The 25013-nt window shown below is 33.0% G+C and overlaps 1 protein-coding gene across 1 annotated transcript in view; it reads right to left on the bottom strand.

Annotated features, from left to right (window-relative positions):
- The window catches only part of DIAPH3 (diaphanous related formin 3), a 495179-nt gene that overhangs the window by 121190 nt on the left and 348976 nt on the right, over positions 1-25013 (bottom strand). Inside the window, exon 25 of the mRNA XM_079137635.1 lies at positions 16991-17126. Within this exon, the coding sequence (XP_078993761.1) occupies positions 16991-17126 (136 nt within the window). The remainder of the gene's footprint in view (positions 1-16990; positions 17127-25013) is intronic.

Below are 25013 nucleotides of genomic sequence, written 5' to 3'. Positions count from 1 at the left end.
CCTTTCTAAGATATTCTCTTCTATCTCAGTAAATTTAAGTTTATTATTTTTGAAGTGAATGGCTTGCTACAGTATTTACAATTTGAAATTTGTTATACAGCTACAAATACGGATAATTGCCCTTTGCTCAATGTATTTATCTAAGCCTGTGCTTACCAATTTCATTCTCTTGCCAGCCATCTTGTGACCACATTTGTACATATTGGTGCTTTCATCAGGGGGTATGTGCATTAATAAGAGGAGAAGTTGAAATTAGATTAGTTAATTTGCTACTTCATTAACAGCTGTGGTTAAAAAGTCCGAAGAGAAGGGAGCCTGAAACAAGCTAAAATGGGGGTGGGGGTGTTGCATTGTAAGTGAATCTAAATTATCTATGTCCCCTATTCCTGCGGATAACTGAGAGTCAGCTGTGCACACATCTGTGAGTGTTTATAAACATTTACCATCTGTGAGAAGCTTATGGGTTGTAAATGGTGGGCTAATTAGTGAAATGCTAGTCACTTCTACTGACAGTTGTTATGGAAAAAGATTTTATCCAGGTTAAATTGATCTCAGAACCTTGTTGATCACTGGAGGCCATTCTATCTTTTGTGCCAAAAGTAAGTAGTTACACTACACTGAATATGTCACATTTTAAATATGGACTATAACTAGATGAGGCTGCTAGTTTATGCATAATAATGAGCTCTGTTCTTAATAGAACAAAGTGTGTATTGAATATTTGTCAATGAAACTGAGAAGCTGTCAATCTGGAAAAAAGGACAACTGATTCTGTAGTATATGATATTTTCATTTCTGTTCTACAAGCATATTGCACACCTTACATTCAGAAAATTAAGAACATAGGTAGCAAATTAGTAATCCATATGAGATACTACATTAATGAAAACTCTTGTCTATGTTACTATAAAAATTATGTATTTCCCTAAGTTCCCTGTATCAGAAACTTTCTGAACATGTCTTTCTTTAACTGATGAAAGTTGTGGGGAAAACCCTTATTTACTGCCTGAAAAGTGTTTGATAATAGAGTTTATACTATAATACAGAATAATGTCATAGAAGGAGTGGAAGGCTGAGCAAAATTTGGTTGCAGTTTTTTAATTAAAAATTTAATTTAAGGAATACAGATACAATTTACCAAAATAGAAGGACTCTTCCTTTGGAGATAAGGAGAATTATGATCTGGGAAGCTCACTGACCCAAGTCCTAAGCTGGAGCACTCAACATGACAGTGCTTGCACTCAGAGAAAAGAGCAACATAATTCTGAGAATTTTGGTAAATGAAAATCAAAAACGAAACCTACCCTATTTAAATGTCACTTCTTATCTGTACCGTCCCCTTCTCTGCTTTATTTTGCTCTTAGAACCTGGAGACTTCTAACAACATACATTTACTTTAAATGTCTGTCTCCTGCTAGCATATGAGGTCCCAGGTGTAAGATGTATGCTTATGTGGTTTCTTGCCCTACTCCCAGGGCTTAGGATAGAGGCATGACACAATATGTACTAAATATTTGTTGAAGGAAAGTTTTGGTACTAAGATATTTTTCACCATTACGGCAATTACTCTGCTAATGAAGGAGGTATTCTGATGTCCGTTTTTATGTGTTTTTTTTTGGGGGGGGGTCAGAAAATAATCACAAGAGTCAGTCACACAGGATCCTTGGGAATGTCTTTCAGAGTACTGGAAAAGGTGCAATTAGCACACCACTCCAGCTCTCAAATTGCCCACTACTGATTACAACATTACATAGGTCAGGAAAATAAACATTAAAGTAAACTTCAAAAATGTCCTCTCGTTCTTAGAACTAAATATGTGGGCTAGTTTCTGCTGAAGGAGAAAAAAGTAGGATTGGATTGACTTGCCTTCTTTCAAGTAGATAATGTAATGTATTTTCTCCCTAACCTCTACCAAAAGCCCAAGCCTCACTCTGGTTCTTCAGGAACAGGCCAAGTCCAGGTTATCCTCATGAGCTAATAAACATGACAAAAACCTTCGTTCTCAAAGGTTCTTGGTTAGTCTGTTTACAAACAACAGCTTAGCTGCCTCTGTTAACAAGGGAGTTTGTTTTCACTTTCCTGAAGGAAAGAGGCTAACAGTTATTGTGCAGCTGTGTTTCATACCTTATGCCAGGTCCACTCAGGTGAACTCATCTCCCAGATTAAAAAGGCTTTAAAATGGAGATACTAAATCAATGTGTCCTGAAGTTAATACAGACATCATCCACACAGTCATAAAAGTGTTTTCCCTGTCTCCTTATACACAATCCACTACAAAGCTGTATCGATTCTATCTTTAAACTGTCTTTCAAATCCATCTTGTCTCTTTTTTCTTAGTACATTCTACTTTAGGTCTTCTGCATTTAACTCCTGCAAAACTGCAACAGTCTCTTAATTGGTCTCACTCTTTCTAGCCCCCCACGTCCTCTACTCCATCTGCATTTTTGCCACAGAGCCATCTCTTTAAAAGCAAACCATGATACTGCCCTGCTTAATGTTCTTGGAGTGTGCCTAGAGGAAGAGGCAAAAATCCAAAGCATAGCAGACTCTCACTTCCAATTTAGCCTCATCTCTTCCCACAGTTCTACCCAAAGATCATGCCAGGCCTGCCACATTACTTGTTGTTGGTCCAAATACAAATGTCATGCCTCAGCGTCTTAATTTAGATTGTCCATTAGACTTCCAAACTTGGAGACTCTGGTCTTTCATTTCATGCTGTGTACGTGTGGTATCCACCTAATTCAAGATTCCACATTTTAAAGGACCAACAGACTTACTTATTTCTGTACTAATGCTTCCTTCCTCTACTCCAGTGGGGAAACCAAAAGGTCCATTCTTAGTAGAGAAGCTATCCAGATTGCAGAGAATGCACACCACATTTTAAGGTTGTAAATGGAAAGATGTCCCTTTCAGGTGGGAGAGAGCCTGAAAGTGAGATTACATGCAGGTGTACATCTCCGCACATTCATTCCAGGAAGAATTGGGACATACAAGGTAGAATTTTCTATGGAGATACAGGGAATAGAATCCAGGAGTGAAAGTATATTGTACCCAACATGTAGAACTATTGACAGGATGGCAGATACACTGATGTCTAGGCACAAGAAGGCAGAATTCCCCACAGTACCTGAGTGCTGTGGTCAGGGCAGTTATTTCCTAACTGAGACTTGCTTGGGGAAGGGAAAAAGTTAACAGAGAAAGAATGTAAATTCAAGTGGATATCTCAGAATTACCAACAACTGGGAATTGGCCTCAGATAAATTCAGTAGCTCTCCTGGGTTACCATTTTAGGGCAAATCAGTTATCACCTCTTCCAAAAGCAGGAAAAATTATGTCCAAGTAGGAATGATGTTTCAAACCTTCACTGAACAGGACCCAGAAGAGTAGTCATGCTTAGAAGGGTGCCCTAGGACTGCTTTCAACTTGGTTCCTATCTAAGGAACCAAGGGAGGAAGGGAGGAAGAAAAGAAGGAGAGTGAGAAAGGGAATTTCATACATGAATAACTGAACTCTGCAGTGGCATTATTAAATACATACACAGAGGCAGAGAAAAAGAGAAGAGCATTGACTAAGTTGCTTATCATTAGGCAGAGTGGTGGCTCAGAAATTAAACTATATTTATAGAAATTGTTATATATTTGCATACCTGAGTTTGCTGTCATGACTCTGAAATTCCTGTTTGTTTGTTACCCAATATAAGAGCACATAAAACAAACTTGATATATGTCATATCTCATTCTAGAATGGAGCCAATTTACTTTAAGTGGATGTGCATTAATAGAACATGTACAACTGAGAAATTTTTGTCCCACAAATATGAATTTCATAAATATTTTTAAAATGCTTATTGAACACCTGCTATGGGGAAAGATACTATATTAGAAGCAGCTCATTTTAAAAGTTTATTTTTTTATGTGGCTAATTTTGTATACTTTTTATAAGATTTATTGAGAAATAACAGTATGTTTAATCTTCATGTATAAAGATGCACACTTTCATACCTGAATAAGTATACTAGTCAAAGTATCATTTAAGATAAACTATAATAATAAATGTTTCATGTTATTTTTTCTATTTTATAGAAGATTAAGTATTAAATTCATGAAATGAGATAAATCTTTACTTCAAAAAGGACTCTTGGTAAATTTCTAGCAGGAATACACCAAGTTTTCAAAACTTCTGATTTCTCTTTCAAAATTAACTAAATCCATACCAAATCAGGCTAAAAGCATGTACCTCTGCCTGCATGCACTGCAACTTCTATTTGCTAGGCTATAACATTCACATGGAAAAACTTCACATCTCTAGGAGTTCATCAGATTCTAAGAATGGTAAATACTACTAAAGATATTTTTTTCTTTTTAGAATTGATGAATGATAGCTGAGTTACTATTCTATTTCTAATATGCCCAAGTGCATTACTTTAGGAATGGGATGATATTAAATGTAAAACGGGAATGTTTTCCAAGAGGACAGTAAAAATTTGAAAGCAACACTCCCAGTCAACCTATCTCCCACCAAATAAGTCTGGGAGTGCTGAATAAAGTTTGATATCATTTAGATTTTTCTCCAGAAGAATAGATTTTAAACTTACTAAAATGTCTCCAAATTTAATGTTAAGAAATACTATGGTCAATATCAGCAGATACCATGATTTAGGAAATAGCACCTTATCAGACTGCAATGTTGTATACCTTCAAGTGTTGAGATGGTAACATCATTTAGAACATAGTGTAACCCAAACTCCATGATTCCTTAGACCAAGTTCCTTTAGCATCCAATGGGAGGGCAGAATGAGAGTACCTTCTCAAGGGTAAAAGATATTTCCAATTATCATAAATAATATTCTCATCTACCAAAGCTGAGAAAACATAGAATGCAATCAACAGAGTCATAGCAAAATGATAAGGTAATCTGTTAAAATATTTAATAGGCTTATTTAATATTTATCTAATAAAAATATATCATGAATTCAAGAAATGATGAATGATTCTATCAAAAGGTTTTGCGAGAACATCACTGGTCCACAACAAACATTAAAATAAATAATAGAGGACAAAGGTTAAATAAATTACTTTTACTCACATGTAAATGCAGCAGAAAGCACAATGTAATTAGCATTGAGCACATCCACTGGAAATGTGAGATCATATTTGAAATTCAGCACTAAGAGGATCAATACTTCTAAAATATATCTGAAATATAGTGGTAAGACTGGCTGCTTCTTAGTTCTTAGCCTTTGAATCTAAATAATGCTTTTTGTTCCCTTTCTGACTTTCTAATACTTGAAGTCAACTTTCTAGTTAAGTGAAAAAGAAGAACTTTTATACATTTAGATTCTTTCAACTAATTGTCAGGCAGAGAATAAGAGTTAGAATGATTCTGGAGGTGATAAGCAGCTTCCTACAGCAGTGATCCTCCATACAGGGTCTCAAACATTAGCGATGGAAACCGATTCTGCACTAATTTGACAAAAATGTTTCTACTTTGCAAGAGTTCCTATCTGAATAGCAACAATAGTTTAAAAAAATCAGGATTATATTGAGCTAAAATTACTATTACTTCTACCCATTAATGATAATTATTATTGGAAGTTCTATGGTGACACTTCACTCTAATCAAGCAATGGTCTCCCAAGAATTGCTTGTTCCAAAAAGAGACAGCCATCTATTTTCTGTTACTAATGCTAGTCTGTCATATTCTTCCTGCCTTGGGGCATTCTAGCCTGCCCTCAATGTTAACTCTGTTAATATCAAGTTGCTTCTAATTTTCATGAAGAACACTGGATATCTGAGGAAGGAAGCTATTCAGGAAACAATATTTTAAAATCCTATTACAAAATAATGTCTAATTTCACCTAAACACTAATGCCTATTTATGCCATTTACAAGTAACATATAAATATTCAATTTCTCTACTAATTTTCCCAGTCCACCCTAGAGTATATTTATTCATCATCAAAAGCCATATACTATTGAGCTCTTTTTTGCTTCTTTGAAATAATGACTTTAGACCTTGAGCAACTTTCATGACCAATTCCAGCTCCAGTGACTGGATTTCCTTCAACTTTAAGGACTGAATGTCAGAATGACCAAAAATAAGGAGAGAAAAGAGAGAGCCTATTAATAAAAAAATAAAAGCCTTACTCCACCTCTGACCTTATGACACATTGATATTTTCATCTCAAAAGATATACAAACAATAGTAGAGAAATTCTGTGGACTATGAGGTGGAATAAAAGGATAAAAGCACAATGGTTGTGCTAGATTGGTTACTGAAACCATCTCGGCCCAGACATTTGTGAGCATTTCAAAAGTTCAACTGCACAACTTTCCATTTCAAGCTAACAGCATCTAAAAATCAGATAATTCTCTCTAGTCAGAAATAAGCTTTAAGACTGAGTTTTCCCTAACAAGTATCATTATTTGTATTATTATTTTTACTCAGTTAATGACTATTTCCTTTTTGTTCAGTACAAATTGGCGATTTTGTAAATGCATGCTTTTGGTCAGAGGAAGACAAGAAAAACAATAGAATATTTTTTACATTCTCTGTCTTAGAAATCAAATAATAGAGTCTATGGATTATTGATCTATATGAGGAATATAGACCATATCAAGTTGCTTCTAAAGGAAACTTTTTCCATAAAGAGCCAGTTAACAAGTATTTTAAGCTTTGCAGGATATATGGTTTGTGTTAAAAGTAACTCAGCTCTGGATAAAGGCAGACATAGGCAATATGATTACATGGTTATAGGTATGGCTCTTTTTTACATATGGAACTATTAATCAATACCAGTATAGTCCAGCTTGACTCTGCCAGTAGATTGATTTACATTTTAATTTGTCAAATAACAATATGCAAAACTGAACACAAAATGAAAGAATTTTTTTTGACCAGTTAAGTATTTATCAGTTGTGTGATAAATCTTATTGAGTACTTCCTTCTGTGATATCTACTGTGTGTACACACTGTGCAGGGTCCTAGGAGATAAAGAATGTGTGAACAATGTAATTTTATTAGAAGCATGAGATCAAAACAAATGAACAAAAGCACATATTCTATACATAAGTTATATGGCAAGACAATAATGGATAAGAAGTGAATCATTCGATACTGAGTTTGAGTACAAATATTCATAGCAGACATTATGCAGAAAGTAAGAATTTCACTAAATAAAATTCGGTCAGTTAAAAATTAGAAAAAAGGTATTTATGGTAGAAATGAAGGAAAAAACCCACAAGAAATAAAGAGAATTAGTAATAATTTTGCCTGAGGTAGAATGGCTGGTACAATAAACTCAAAAGAAACAGGAGTCACTGAGAAGCACAAATTCAGTCTCTTATCCATAATTTCTGTGGTCCAATGTATTTTACAATTCAGAAATTTTCAGACGATAAGGAAGTATAGCAAATAAAACAGGTATATATATATATATATATATATATATATAGTAAAACTGTAACATGCCCAGTGCAACCAGGAGTTAAACTCGTGTCAGTAGCATGAGTGTGCACATTCCAGGGGACCTCTTATCAGTTCAGATCAGGTCTGATATCAAATGAGTTTGGACACTAATGTCACCTAAAAACTTTATTTTCAACTCATTCTCTACTTTTAAATTGCAAAAGGGGTTATGAACATCTTCCTGCATTTAGCTGCACTGAGGGCAAAAGCAAACCTTTTTGTTGTGGTTGTTAAACTGTGTTGGATTGGTTGTTATAGTTTTTTGATTGGCACCAATAAGTATGAGGCATTAGGGACGGTATAAATTTCACCTCTGTTTCAACTGTAATACATACTTTCTTTTTTGAAAGTGAAGACTAGACATCTATGAAGGTGACATCCAGGTTCAAAAGTCTATATACGGATCTAAAACAACTGAATGTCTCTGTATCTTATGGCAAATGCTAAAACAGAAACTTATTTAATGTTTAAAGGTATGTTTTAGATAATATAAATAGACTAAATTTCTTTAAAGTGTGGAGGGTTATAGTTAAGTCTGAAAATTAGGTGATACCAATTTTCTCTATGATATTAAAAAACCACATAACTTTGCACCAAATCCAAATAACAATTCCACTTGGGTTTGGTAATCTAATGTGGATGAGATGGTTTTGATAACAATCCACTGCTGCAAAGTACACACAATATAAATAATGACAGACAATATGACAGCTAAGAAGCTTTGATGTTGCAAAGAAAGAAGATGCCACTGTGATTAAGTCCTCTGTTATAATAAGTGATGTTATCAAAGTTATAGAGTTCTCCATATTGTGATAAAATCAAAATAATTGAGTAGTATGATTTCACCTTAGAATATAAACAGGATAAATCTGTGCTTGATAATAGAAAGCTATGAATAAGTGATGTTAATGTAAAGATTTCTTTGATAAAATTCTGAGAAGTAATCCATGCTGCAGCATAGATATTTAAGGTGATATGCACTGAATGAACTGATCATAATTGGCACCTAATCTTTTCCAAAACAAAACAAAAAACAAAAGCAGAGTCCACTTTTGACTTGGCATACAGTCACTGTACAACACTCACAAGTCAGGCAATGAAAAGATCATTTTGAAATGAGCAGTAAACAAAGGAGTATAACAGTGTGACACAAAGACATTTAACAAAGAGTGACACAGAGAGCTGCCCCTGCAGCTGTGTCACTCTTTGTTAAAGAGGGAGAAGAAAGTCACTGTTTCAAGATGTGTTGTGCTGAAGAAGCCTGGGAACATTGAATGTGTGAGCCTTTGCAGCTACACAGGGAAAATATATGTTAGTGTACACAAAAGCTGGACTCCAAGTTATTATAATTGAAGTTATGTCATTTAAATGAAAGAGATTTATGCACATAAATGATAGTTTACATAGCTATTAAACCCTTACAAACACTTTCTATAGACTACAACTTTGATGTTTTAACATCAAAAGGGAAAACTTGTGACATGGCAGAATTTGAGGAGATGGAGAGGGTGCATCAGGGCACTTGTTCTTAATTGAAACACTCAGAGTGCTTGTGTTGCTTACTAAACTTACTATACTACAAATGCTCTGGTTCCTTTACTTCTATTCCAGGTCAGATATTGAAAGCACTGGACACATTTCCATAACCTCAGAATTGCTGAGCACTGGCAACTCTGTTAGACCCACAACTACTGACATCATTGAAGAATTTCTTCCTAAAGTGGGGAGGTGTGCTGTTGATGCTATCCTCCTACTTAGTTGGTGGCATGAAGATAAATACATCTTTGTACAATCAGAATAATAAAAAATTGAATTTGAACTGGAGTAGGCAGGATCCTTAATTTTGGCAGTCTCCGAAAACCTCCAAACACAAAGGGAGAAACCAACTGGCTTAAAGCCACTGGTTATGGTACAAAAGAGACAGTTGTTCCTCTCACCCAAGGTTTCGAGGGAAAAAATAATTTGCAGCCTCCTTAAAGAGCTATGGTCTAGTGTCACCAGTTACTAATAATTTTTTGGCTCCTTTATACTGCAGTATGGTTAACCATCAGTGGTAAATTAATTACAGCATGATAAATAAAAAGATAAACTTTAAGGGCCACAGTTGTAGCTCAGTGGTGGAGCGCTTGCCTAGCATGCGTGAGACACTGGGTTCGATCTTCAGCACTGTATAAATTTTAAAAAAGGTATTGTGTCCATCCACATCCAAAAAAAAAGACTTTTAGTCAGAAGACTTAGAGACTTAGTACTACCTACTACACTGATTGCTAAGTCCATGATTATGTGTGAGGAAATTAACATTTTGATAAAAATAGTCCCATTAAGTTTGTTATAAGCATTATGTGCAATAATAAATATACACGGAGCTTGGAAAATAACATGCAATCAATAAATGTTAGTAATATTTAGTTAGTAATAGTAATAATTATTACTATTATTATTATTGCTGATCTACAAAAGATGGAGGAAAGAAAAGAGAATACATCCAAGCCAATGCAATTTAATTTGTTTGACCCTACTACAAAAAGAAACTATTAAAACCACTGCCTGATTTATATGCATCAATTGCCAATAACACTAGAAAATTGAAAGCACTATTGCACCAAACTAGAATAAGTGCAATTATGGGAAATAATGTAAGTTTTATGATATCTGTAGAGGACAGGGTAATTGTCAAAGCCTTTATGAAAGCAAGTACACACATTAATTGCATATCTGTTGAGATTGGCAGAGACATTCCCAAGTAGTATTTATGTAATATGCATTTCCTCTAAAATGGATGCCTAATTGCTTAGTTATTCTAAATTGCAGAATGGAAAACAAAGGAGCAGTTTTGGCCATGTGGGTAAACAACTGAATTCTAAAAGCTAATTATCTCTTTATTTAATAGACTGAAGTTGCACCAAATGAGACATTTAAGTCTAATAAATAATAGACAAATTGTAACCTAAAGACTAAAATATAGGAGCTGCTCATATAGTTTTTATTGCTCCATTAAATAAGCTCTTATTTACTTCCCCCACAAAATATAATTACATAACACTGAGTCCATTTCAAGGCCATTCTGATATGCTATTTAAAAATTATGTGAATCAACTTACATACTCAGGAAGTCTTAAACCATAATAGATGAATTCTATTATCAAATGCCCTGTTTGCTTCCATGATTAAGAAACAGAAATGGAGTTTGGAAAAAAACTGTACATAATCACATAAAGTCATTATTCCCATTTTATTTCTAGAAATGATTACACATAAGGATAGTTGTGTACATCAAAAAATAAATAAATACGAACATCTTTGCTTACTTATATCTATTTTAAAGCTTTAGGTATTTTCTCAGGTAAAATAATTCAAATTTAAATATTTTAGACAATTCATTCAAAATTCATGTACTGATTAAAAAATTTGCAATTGCTTATTTAATGTAATAAATACCAAATTATTCAACAGAAATAATCCAAACTGTATATGTATTTAAGAGAGCTTCAGGATCACTGTTTTTGATTGTTGTTTTTGGGTTTGTTTGTTTGTTTGTTTTGTGTTGCTGGGGTTTGAACCCTGAGGCCTTTGCACATGATAGGCAATACTCTGCCACTGGGCTACCCCACCAGCCCCAGGATCATTGTGTTTTTAAATAAAAAATAAATAAATAAAGTAAAATAAAATGACTTTTTTAACACTACAAAATTATAAGATTTTGTGTTATTTTATATTTGCTGCTCAAAAGGATTTTTAATGCTTCATTTTTCTTTTGGGGGAAATTTAGTTTACTATTTTATCTTTATTTTCATTCTATTAACAAAAATCACATTCTGGGAGGATGGTGACAATAAAGAATAGTAGATGTGAAAATAGTTGCCTATTCTTTTGCCAAGAGCAAGTGATGATTTATGAAGGATGAGAAAGAACAGGATTTAATTTACTACCTCAGGTAGAGATATAAGAATTTGTAAATATGTGAAAAACCTAGCTCTAATCTGCATAGGGAAAATACTAAAGTCATGAAAATATATGGAAGGAAGCTCCCTGTGGGTTTATGGCAGAGTTATGCAGAGATTTTTCTCTTCCCCTATCATTCAGAGATGTGTGTGTCCTATATACAAAAATTATATAAAGCACAAAGTTCCTGGTCCAGAGAGGTAACAAAACACTGATGTATATTCACTAATTTGCCCTTCCACATTTTTTTAATATAGAGAAAGCCAAGCTGAAGATTTCTACAAAGATTTGAGCAGTACTTTATTCTGTACTAAAACATAACACCTGCAAAGTAAAAATTACAAAAACTTTACAGTTGATCCCTCAAGATGTTTAAAAGGCACAGTACATCAGCACAAATACTACAGCATAAAAGCCTGAACCTGTTTATCCAAAACCAAAAACACTGGTTATGAATCCTGTCAATTTCTGAGGATTCTTATTAACCAATATTTTGAATTAGGAATGATGATATACATTTCTACTTTTCTTAGTACTCTTAAGACCAAATTTTGTCACTACCCCCATCCTGCCAATCTCCATCATTAACCTGTCTTATTATATTTCATGTAAACTATTTTCTAAAATTATGTATTTAGTTGTCTGAATCACTCATTAGAATTTTAAACTTCATTATAGTAAGGACCTTATTTACTTATCACAAAAATTCTGGCATACAGGAAAAAAATAATTTCTTGATAATTACAAGAAACAACAAAAGTGAGCTAGGTACTGAATTTCTTTCCTGTACCAATAAAGTAATACAATACCATAACAAGTAGTTTTATAAGAAACTATTGCGTCTTTATTTGAAGATTCTTGTCAAATCTCTGGACAATGACTTTTTATTTTATTTATTTTTTATTTAAAAACACAATGATCCTGCGGCAATGTACAATTAAATATGAAAAAAACTGATATTCTGCATCAAGATATTTTCAGAAACTAAAATGTACAATTAAAAATTAAAAATGTACAATTAAAAATGAAAAAAACTGATATTCTGCATCAAGATGTTTTCAGAAACTAAGTTGCTAATAAGATATACTACTTTATTAACTTCTATTTAAAAAATCTTCAACTGCTACAAAAATCATGATTTGACAAAAAGCATGTCCTTACATTATATGGAAAGAAAAAGATAACTGCATATGTTTACTATTATGAGATATGAAAAATATATCCTCAAATAACTAATATTTTTGACTCATATGACTTGGCTTTGGCAACCACTTTAAGAGACTGAAAATTCTATTACATTATTGTGTTGTTTAAAGGAAAACTATCATCCATTTAGAATAATCATCACTTACTGATGTTGCAGAAGAGATCTTCAGTTTCTTTAGAAAAATGTATGTTTCCACACTATGATATGTGATATTAGTTAGATAATTCAAAATCTCACAGTTTACAAGAAAACTTTTTTCAAATATTTTTAGACAAACTATCTTAGAAGTAGCTTCCTATATCACAGATTTGTGTTTCAGCATCTAGCTTCAAATGCCTTTGATTAGATTAGAATGATCACATATATAGCAATGTATATGATTTTACAGGCATATTATTTCTTTTTTTTTTTTTTATGAATAACTATATGGAGGACCCTCAAAAAAACTAAAAATAGAATTACTGAGTGATCCAGCAGTCCCACTTCTAAGTATATGTATCCAAAGGATCTGAAGCCTGTATGTGAAGGAAACACTTTGCTCACATGTTCACTGCAGCATTATGCACAACAACCAAAGTAATGGATCAACAAGACTGTCCATCTACAGAGGAATGAATAAAGAAAAGGTGACATGTACACATAATAGAAAACTACTGTGCCTTAAAAGAATGAAATTCTGTCATTTGTGACAGGAAGAAAACAGGAAGGAAAAAGCATCTAGATCCCTGATCTTGGATTTCCAGCCTATGAGAAAATATTTTTTTGTTCTGTATGCTACCCAGTCTGTGGTATTTTATTACAGTAGGTTAAGTTAAGACAGCAGTCAGCCAGTAATCCTTTGCCAAGAAAAAAAAGAGAAGATCATGTTTTTCTTTACCTAACACCCCGTTATATCCCCATTTCACCTAGTAAAAGCTGTTGTTCCTATAATAATCCAACAGGGTGAAAATACAACCCATTCCTATCCCCTCCACTGCCACCCATTTATCTCTCTATTCCCCTTCCCTCTTTCCTGCCCATCATGCTCCTACTTGACATCATTCCAGCTATACTGACCTTTTTCCAATTTTTCCAGCATGCCAGGCATACTTCTGCCCAGATGTGTGCATGACTCATTCCATCGCCAGGCATATTATTTCTTAAGCATCTATTTTAATACTATTCATGTAAATTAGTATTACCAGACTCTTTTCTGAAAAATATTCTCTTGGGAAGCATCAAAAAAAAAAAAAAAATGGAACAAAAGTAACCTCAGGACAGTAAAGGATTTGACAAATTTTGAGTGAGCATTTTTCAATAATTTAGGTCTCACCTATGATAATTTGCAGATCACATTTAGGAGAGATAGTACAGAAAAACCTTTATAAAATAATTCAACAAGTCCAATACAATGAGCTCTATGATAAAAGATGCAATGGAATCTATCTTTGAATCTATTTTAAAAATTATAGATATTCAAATCTATTTCAAAAATTGAGGATGGAAGGTAATAGCAACATAAGTTATCTTAAAGCATAATTATTAACCATAATTAATGGTTAAATATTACAAGTTTGATAAAATTCACACACATAACCTTGGATGCTATAACATACATATGAAATATACGAATGATTAAGGAAAAATTAAAAGTAAGTTCAGTATACCAGATACTAGAAAAAAATGAAAATAGGTATGATATTGCTGAAAACACTACTTTCTAAATTTACTGAAGGTATTGGGGGAAAAAATTACCGAGGCAAAGGCTACAAGAAAACATTAGAGAACAAAAATAAAACACTTATCTATATGTCAAGATATAATAATAAAGAGCTTGAAAAAGGTATTTAAGGTAAAGAATGATGTATAATGAGCTAATATATAAATCAAGAGAAAAGAACTAAGACAGCACAACTTAAAAAGAATGAAATACAGATGGTATATAAGTACTTAAAAATGTCCAAAGTCAGTAAAACTAAAGAAATGCAAATTTAATATAATACAACACAACTTTTTAATCTACTAAATTAGTAAAACTCCCAAAAAATGAGAATTCTGAACCAAGGCACAATTATAATCCAATGCTGAGAGCTAGGAAAATTACAACAACATTTTTGGACATCAATTTGGTAATTTGTATTGCAAATCTTAAAACATTTTTCCTTTTCTATTTTATATCCTAATAAAATATATTTTCTAATTATGTGTGGATAAACATCTTGATCAGAATGGAAATTGAGAACTATTATTTCATGATTTTACTACTGAATTATCTAAGTTAAATGGGATATAACATTTCCAATGGATTCAGTTGCATAGATATTAAAAAAACGCGAAGAACAACATCACACATTCAGAAAAATTCAGTAAATTAATATAAGGCACTAAGCTGCATATTCACTAGGGCCATAGTGAATTTAAAACTCAAAGAATATGCCAAAATGTTACTGATTCTTTGTATAGTGAGGTTAGGGTTAGTGATCTTTTGACTTACTATTTTAGGTGCTTTCAATAATGAATATTATTTTAAATTGGAAACATAAAATAAATCTATTCTTTAAAATGGATCTTTCCTTCAAGAGAAAAAAATTTAAATACTGACAAGATTCCACTGGAAATTTCATTAAAATTTCAATTTCCCAAATCCATGGAATGATGAAATCCAGAGAGGTATGCCATAGGCCCTCAGGCAAAAACACTAACAATGGAGAAACATGACATCTAGTAATTCATCTTATGGGACTGGGGTACACACAAATTCCACACACTGCAATTGGTTGCTACGTCTCTTAAACAACACTGTGTGAACAAATGTTCAAATAACAGAATGTTCCATAATTTAGGCAGAAAGACAGTAATTTGCAATTATTTCACAAGCATATTTTAAAAATCAATAGTAAATCCTTTTGATTTCCATTTTTATTAACACTTTTAAAGATATTTCTGAGAATATCCTCCATTTCAATTGTAACAAGAATTTGTGCTTAAATGATTTTTCTTTCTTAGAAGAAACAAATGCAATACATTAAGGTGCTCAATTTCCTTTATTAAACATGAAAATATGCCTGTAAAAATGAAAGAAGGCAAAATACTCAGCTCTGTCTACCCTTGGGGAAACCTTAGGTGAATTTGCAGCCCTGAATTGTAATCTATGGTGAATCTGCAGTGAAGCTGATGGATTTTAATTAATTCCTTCTGCAATCCTTAGTGGTTTGGAGGCAGAAGAGCCAGAAATTTCAAGAATTAAAAATATAACTATGATTTACTTAAGTAATTCTTTTGCTTCTAAATCAGTAATATCATTTTGCTCTGAAAAATATATAGATGTTTTTGTAATACTTAAAAATTTTTAAAGTATTTTTTTCAAAAACTTTTTATTAAAAACGATTGCAAATATACAAAGTATCGAAAATAGTATAGTGAACATATCCTTTCCTCCAAGTACCCATTACCCAACTTCAACTTTAGCAACAGTTATTTAGAACCAATCTGTTTCAGCTATGAGATTACCTACTTCCTAGTCACTACAGACTATTTTAATTTAAATCCCAGACATTCTGTCTTTTTGTCTGTGAAATTTCAGTATGAGTTTCTAAAAGATACTTTGGAACATATTGATAACAATATTATTACATCTACAAGGCAAAAAACAAAAATTCGAAATTTTCTGACTGCTTTTTTTGCAGTTATCTGATGGGATTGGGGTACACACAAATTCCACATACTGCAATTGGTTGCTATGTCTCTTAAATTCTCTTGGAGTTTTTGTTTGTTGTTTGGATGTTGATGATTGAACTCAGGGTGTCCTACATTTAAGGCAAAAGCTCTACTACTGAGCTGCACTCCTAGACCATTCTTAAGTATCTTTTAATGTTTTAATCCATCACTTCTTTCCCTCCCATAGAGTATTTTGTTAAAGAAACCAAATTACATATCCTGTAGAATTTAAGAGCCAATTTCTGAAGATTGTAAAGTTACTGACAAACATCATTACAGACTGGTTATTGCAGTAATAGTGAAAGAAATGAGAATATGCTAGAAGACCAAATCACCCATGTCCAAAATTATAATGAAGACAGCACTTGTCAGCAAAGTCAAGGTAGAAAAATTCATAAGAAAACAATTGCTCTAAGGTTTACACTACAGAAATAAGTGATCATATTTTATTTTTTTAATGAACACATTAAAATGCTAATAAAGTAACCTATATGAGTGTGTGAGTGTGTGTGTGTGTGTGTATGTGTGTGTGTGTGTGTGTGTTGGGGAAGGTACTGGGAGTCAAATCGAGGGCCTTCAGCATTCTAGGCAAGTGTCTTTCTTCTGACCTACATCCCAGCCCAAACCATATACATCTTAAGGGTACATAACTTGAATAGCAAATTTGATAGTACTCACCAGTCTTCATTTCTAGTAAGCGCTTTTTCTTTTGCTGGCGTTCAAGTCTTTCTTTCTCTGCTAATTCTTTAGCTATTCTGGCACGTTTTTCTTTTTCCTCTGCTTCTCTTTTTCTGATGTTCTCCTTTATTGCTTGCTATTACAAATAAATTTTAAAAATTATCAATTTTAACCAGTGGTTCCAAAGAAAATGGAAAATTATCAATCTGAAATTATACTTAAGATAGAACCATGACTGAGTATCAAGATAATGGTTAGTTCTTATATTAGTAACAGTCTTTTAAAAGATATGCACATATAACTGTGTTAAATAAATTTAATGTCTATAAATATACCATAATATTTAAAACACCTGCATCTAAGTGGAATTAACTAAAACGGAGAAGAGAGACAGAAACTAAAAATAAGAACATTTAATTCACAAATCAAATGAGCTTTCGAACGTATATTTTAAACAGAGTGTCGTGCAACTGTATTTGTATCTCCCATAACTCCTCTGCTTTACGTACGCAATCAATAAAAGGAAAATGGTTGAAAAAATGATGGGAAAGATTGAAATTTTATGACTACTTTATATTATGATCAATAATTTTTCAACTTTCTCAAGAGAAAAGTATCAAAAAGATGACTAAATAAATATTTGGTGTTACAGAAATAGGTACCTGGTTGATCAAAGCCAGGAACAACATGGTAATTAAAATAAGTTCTCAGTCAATATGTGATTACTTATTTCTACTTTTTAAACAAATCAAGAAATTCATTTCATGTGGCATCAGCAGGAATCAGCAGGTTAACATGGATTTTTGTTAAGTGCTAATAGATGACATGGCATCCTATCACAATATTCTACAGACCCCATTTTATTTAAGTGACAATCAAACCAAACAGGCTCTCACATTAGTTTATCACCAGTGGTATTAAAAAGTGCATAACTATACTCTAAGTAGGTGGGCTTATGCTATTTTAGTGGAGATTTTCAATTATTTTTTATTGTGTAATCTTTTTTAACCCCAGAGATAGTACAAGTTCTTCATTAGAAATCATATAATAAAGTTAGATATTATTGATCAAAACAATGAAAGGGAAAGAACAAGGAGAAAAGAAAGAACAAAAAGCACAGAGGGAAAATTAACTCTTGCACCAATCCATTCATTCATTCAGTACATAGGTACTGAGACCAAATGGTATTGTTCCAAGGTGGGGAATGGGGGCAGGAGAGTTGGTTTATATTCTGTGTGATAGAGCTGAAGGCAGACAATAAACAACAAAAACTTCATATACTATTTAAAAGGGAGTGATGTAATGAAATGCCTGGAGGTTTACATTAGGTGGTCAGATAAGTCCTCACTTTCTGTTTTGATTTAGTTGATTCAAATGTCAAGGAGTTAATTAAGTGATGATCTGGAGGAAGAACAGATTAGGCAGAAGAAAATATTAATGTGAAGGTTCTTGGAAGGTTAAAGAAAGAGAGAAGGAAAGTATATTGGTAATGAGTTCAGGGAGGTAAGCTGAGGCTGATGAGTTAGGGTCTTCTAGGTCAAAATAGGGGAGGTAGATTTTTTTTTTTTTTCAGGGTACTGAAGAACTGCAGGTTTTTAAGCAGGAAAATGTGAGAATAAGCACTCAAAGATAAAAACACTAATCAAGCACCTTCAATCCAAAGTATCTTTTCAAAAAGTTACCTGACCTTCTTAACATTGCCCTGGGGGAAAATGAGCTCAGGAACCTACAGAATTGTTCTCTGGCTACTGCTATTGCCACAAGTAATCAAGTATTCTTCAACTCTGACCACAGTGTTGTGTCTTCTGCCAACATCCATGAAACTGGCAGTTTAACTTGTTAGCCTGCCAGTAGGTAAACTCTTAACTGTTCTTGACATATAATACTATTATTGTTAAGCTATAAAATACCAGCTGCAGTACAAGATGCTTTCATATGCATCCACTTCAAAACTCAAATTGGATTCAGCATCATTCATTCTGGCACAGAATGATAAGTACTTGCTCACTGCAAGGAAAGTAATAAGAGGCAGTAAGACTTGAAAACTAGCTACAGTCTGTGTTTTCTACCATGTTGCCTTATATTATGGTCACATATGTTAATACCTATGAGACAATGGTTATTATAAAAATCAATATATTCTAGGAAGGTAGGAGAAGGCATCATAAAAGTAGAAAGTAAACATGGGTTCAAAGACGAGTGTGTGTTAATCAAAAGAAGTTCCCATGTGTCCCATTATATATGTATAAGGGCTATGAAGAATGCATTGTGATGCAGAAAAAGATAAGCAAATATTCAGTAATCAAAACTATTTGCCTGAAGAAAAATGAATAAAAAGATCCAGCAAAAGTTAAATAATATTATCGTGCAGCTTATTTATGAAACTTATTAATGTATAAAATTTGCTGATGTAAATTTTCTATTTTAATAGCTGGATGCATTTCAGTGTGAACATTTTATATAACATCTATTACCAGAAATAACTGCCACACCCTTTTATAATTCCACTGGGTTATTACGAGTTAAAATTACTTTGAAGATCTATAAAAACAATGTTTACATTTAGAAGTAAGGTCTGAGGAAGTACCTAAAGCTATTTTGTTTTAGGGAAAATGCACTATTGATTTTCATTTAAAATTCTGCCTCATTTAAAACATCTTATTTTGATACTATATTAGGAAAGGAATTTTTAGCTGGAAAAATGCCAATAGCATAGACAGAGGTATTTAGTCTGCAACTAATATCTCAGTTGAAACAATAATTTGGAATTTTCTTTTGTGTCAAACATTAAGAAGTAAAAGCTCAAAATAGCAAAACCAAATGACACTATTTTAGGTAAATGGCTTAACCAATAATTTGAAATTTTACTTTAAGCCAAACATTAAGAAGTAAAAATAATCTAAAACAGAAAAACTGAATATTAAATAATAATAATATTTCAACTACAACTCTTTCTTAGTTATTTCAATCATAAATTCAAAATCAGGAAGGAAAATAAGGGTAAGCCAGACATAATGATAGCTGGCTATAAGACCCTGTTTCCCCACCCCAAAAATCATATTATACTTGATTTTATCTATTTCATCAATTGGCAAAAATAAATTTTAAAAAATTGTACTCCAACTGACCCCACTTACCACTTCCTTTTTTTAAAAATTTTTGTTCTTTTGGTTATACTTGACAATAGAATCTATTTTGATATATTTATACAAGCATGGAATGTACCTTATTCTAATTAGGATACCAGTCTTCTGGATGTATATGATGGTAAGATTCACTGTATTGTACTCATGTATGTATACAGGAAAGTTATATCAGATGGATTGATGGTATTTACTTTTTCTATCGCCTCTCCCTTTCCTGCATTCCTGTTTGTCTAATCCACTGAACTTCTATTCATCACTGTCCCCATTCTTGTTGCGGGTGAATCCACATATCAGAAAGAACACTGGACCCTTGTTTTTTGGAGATTGGCTTATTTCACATAGCATGATAGTCTCCAGATCCATCCATTTACTAGTGTATGTCATAAAGTCCTTCATCTTTATGGTTGAATAAAATTCCATTGTGTGTGTATATCACATTTCTTTATCCATTCATCTGTTGATGGGCATTTAGGTTGGTTCCATAGCTTAGCTATTGTGAATTGTGCTGCTGTAAACATTGATGTGGCTGTGTTATTATAGTCTGTTCATTTTAACTCCTTTGGGTATCCCCACTGAGGAATGGGATAACTGGGTCAAATGGTGGTTCCATTCCTAGTTTTTTGAGGAATCTCCATACTGCTTTCCAGAGTGGTTGCACCAATTGGCAGTCCCACCAACAATGTATGAGTGTAGCCTTTTCCTCACATCCTTGCCAACATTTTTTTTAATGTTAATTAAACAACTGGACTCTGTTTAGATGATTCCAATTTTGTTGACAACATCCAAAGCATCATAATCAGGAGCCAGTATGTTTTAGTCCACTTTTTTGCTACTGTGACTAAAGGACCTGACCACAACAACTGTAGAGGAGGAAAGTTCACTTGAGGGCCAATGGTTTCAGAGGTCTTAGTCCATAGAAGGGTGGCTCCATTCCATGGGGCTTCATGGCAGAAAACTGTGGCAGAGGGAAGCAACTCACATTTTGATCAGGAAGCAGAGAGAGACTCTACTCTTCAGATACAAAATATATAGCCCATAGCCACGTCCCCCAATTAACCACTTCCTCCACTCACACCCTACTTGCCTCCAGTTCCCACTCAGTTAATCCCATTAGGGATTAATTCCCTGATTAGGTAGACTCTCACAAGGCAATTATTTCTCCTCTGAACATTCTTACATTGTCTCACATATGAGCTTTGGGGGGACACCTCACATCCAAACCATAACACAGTACATATGCCTTCTTCCGTCCATCAGGCCTGATCAGGGTATTAACTTTGGAAACATCAACACCATAGAGCTTCTGGTGTTTGTTGGCCTTGACATCCACAATGAACACAAGTGTATTGTCTTCAGCCTCCTTCATGGCGGACTTAGTGGTCAAGGGGAGCTTGATGATGGCATAATGGTCAAGTTTATTTCTCCTGGGAGCAGTCTTCTAAGGATATTTGGGCTGCTTTCAGAACTACAATGTCTTGTGCAAACTCTTCTTTTTATGGCTCTTCAACACTGTCTTCTTGGCCTTCAAAGCTTTTGCTTTGGCTTCAGCTTTGGGAGGGACAGGAGCTTCCTTTGGTGCCATCTTGATGAAAACAATGCCACATTTATTGTTACTTGTATTCTTGTTAACTGTGATTCTGGTTGGAGTGAGGTGCTAGAGATTTTGAATATATTTGTTGACATTCATATTTCTTATTTTAAGAAGTGTTTGTTTAGTTCTTTTGCCCATTTGTAGAATGGGTTGCTTTTTTGGTATTAAGTTTTCTGAGTTCTTTATATATCCTAGAAATGAACGCCTTATGTAAGATATAGATGGCAGATTTTCTCCCATTTGGTAGGCTCTCTCTTCATGCTCTTATTTCCTTTGCTATAAAGATTTTTTATATGATCCCATTCATTGATTTTTTAAAATTTATTTCTTGTGTTTTAGGAGACCCAGTTTTCTATTTACTCAATTGGGAAAAAAAAAAAAAAAAATGTACTCACACTGACACACTGACTACTTTAAGCTATGGATTACCCAGTCACATTCTTTGAGAATATATTCCCAGAGGAAGCCTGGTGCATGCCCTTCTCTAAAAGATGCACAGCTTACCAGTCCACACCAATGACCACAGGTTTCAAAACTTTAATACATTTTGATTTTTTTTTCACTGAAAAGACATAATCAATAACCTGAATTCCTAAGACTAAAATGTTTTCCATGGTAAGAATGGGTAGAAAAATATCTACATAACAATGTATATCTACATTAACAAATATGTGTTATGAAATTATATAGACATGCTAAATGTGAAGAAAATTAGTTCACAATTATATCTTTCCATAATTTGATTTTTATACAACTGCTATAACAAGAAATTTGCCACAACTGACTATTTATTATGATAGTATGTAACATTTTTTTTCAGATAAACCAAAATGCCCCAAAATGAGCATATTTAAATAAATGCATGTATATGTGTGTAAAATTCAAAAGTGATGGCAGAGAGGGATGCTATATAAGTGTGCATATTATTATAAACATATTATTGGATTTCAGGAAAATACCATCATCCTTTATGTGACTTTGTGTGTGTGTGTGTGTGTGTGTGTGTGTGTGTGTGTGTACTAAGGATTAAACCCAGAAGTACTTAACCACTAAGCAACAACCTGGGTCCTTTTTTTAGTTTAATTTTGAGAAAGGGTCTCCATAAGTTACTGAGTCTAGCTTTGAACTTGCAGTCCTCCTGTCTCAACCTTCTGAGTCACTGGAATTACAGACATTTGCTACCACAACTGGCTATAACATGCTTTACTCACTTAATATTTGTCTTTAAGATTGCCCCATTTTTAAAGTGCAAATTACAGTTCACTTTGTCTATATTAAATTGTGCTATTTACTCTCCCATCAGTGGGATTTTTCTCTGGTATTTGGTTATGATGAACAATGCAGATAGAAACATTTTGGTACATGTCTCCTAGTACACATATGTAAGAGTTCTTTAATCGTAGTTGCCATTACTTGGTTCTTAAATCAATTTTAAATTATTGACAACTACTCTTTCAGTGAAAGAACAGAAAGTCCTTGAGTACAAATATAAGCAGTATTAAGTATAACATGTTGAAGCTGTTACTATTCTAAAAATATGTATACATAAGCATGGTGGGTTGCCTTGTAAACCACAATTGAAAACATAGATCATGGTGGAAAACAGATTGAAAGTCACTGTCAAGACAGGAGAAGGGCTGATGAATGAAATGACTGGTATGTCATCATACTAGATACTACTAAGTTGTTTTCAGAGTAGTTATGTCAATGTATACTCAGACTATCTGTATATAATTACAACCTACACACTCACAGAAACTGTCATCACAAATCTTAATTTCTTTTTTTATGGTATATTTGATATCACACTCTGCTTTTAACCTGTATTTCTATGTTACCAATTAGTTCCAGCATCTTCTAACATGTTTGTAAACAAACATTTGCACTCCCTATTCTGTAAATTGCCTGTTCATATGTTTTACCTGTTTCTTATTAGGTTATCTCTTTCTTAACAATTTGTTCTTCTCTAAACAATGTGGACACAAATGTTACCTTTATAAATGTAATGCTGAACTGTAACAGTCACTGTACTTTGTCTTTCAATAAACACAAATTCCTAAAACTTTTATAGTCAAAGTCTCTTTTCCTTTATTTCTGAACCCTTTTATTTTTATTTATAATATCCTTCTACACTTTAAAGGCATATTTTCTTCAGAAGTTTTAACATTGCTCTTGACATTTAAGTACCTACTTTATCTTGGTATCAATGTTTTTGAATGGTACGATGTTTAGACCCAGATATTTTTGAAAATCAGAAGAAAGCATTAAAAATTAAAATAATAGAAATGCTCAAGCTATTTCTTTTAAAGAAATTGTCATAGATTATTTTCTTCTACAACTTATCTAGTTCATCAAAACTTTTTCTATTATGGCCTACAAATTATTGTAGTATGCTTTTTACTATCTTCAATATCTTTAGTGATGTTTCTTTTATTTCTTTTTTACATTTTTATCATTTTTTTTCTTGCTTGATTAAACTTTTCAGAAAATTATCTGACTTCCATATATCATTGTGGCTTTTAAAATTCTTCACCACTTTTTCTCATTTATTCCTGAACATTCATAGTTTTTAAAAATTATACAATGTCCTTATTAATTTCTGGGATCAACTGCTACCTTGTTAATTTTCTGTTTATTTTTTAATTGAAGCACTTAAAGCATAAATTGCTTTATACCACTTTTATTACATCTCACAAATTCTGATGTGGGGTATTTCCATTATTGTTCAGGTCTAATTTTTCCTATGATTTTATCTTTCATATAGAGTAATTCATGTATTTTCACAATTTTCAAAATAAAAGTTTAAAAATTTCATCCTTCTTATTTCATGTTATTGTGGTCATTGAATGAAAATGACACTTGTAATTAGGCTGAAATGTCTTTCATCATCTCAAGTACATAATCAATTTGATACTAGTTGGTGATTGTACTTGAGAAAATGGGCATTCTTTAGAGTTTCTGTTCTATACAGAATAATCAATAAGTCTACTTAAATTGCTTAAAGTTTTTACATATTTAATTTTTTCTGCTTGACTTATCAATATGTTAGAGGATTTCATCTTTTTCAACACAATGTATATGTCAAGTTACTCACATAGTTCATCAATTTGTAAGTTGTCATTTTGTGGCACATGCAAGTTTTGAATTTTTCTCTTTTGGGTGAGACTACCTCACTTTCATCTCGTTTCTACTTGTGCTGATGAGCAGTTATTTGTATGTAACTGTGTTGGGGGTTATATCATTTTTTTCTGTGGCTACTTTTAAAAATGGTTGTTGGTGGTATTTT

This window comes from Sciurus vulgaris (assembly GCF_902686455.1).
Source record: "Sciurus vulgaris genome assembly, chromosome: 4".
Classification (NCBI taxonomy): Eukaryota; Metazoa; Chordata; class Mammalia; order Rodentia; family Sciuridae; genus Sciurus; species Sciurus vulgaris.
Note: the sequence above shows the minus strand (reverse complement) of the source record. Positions and strands in the feature narration are given on the sequence as shown.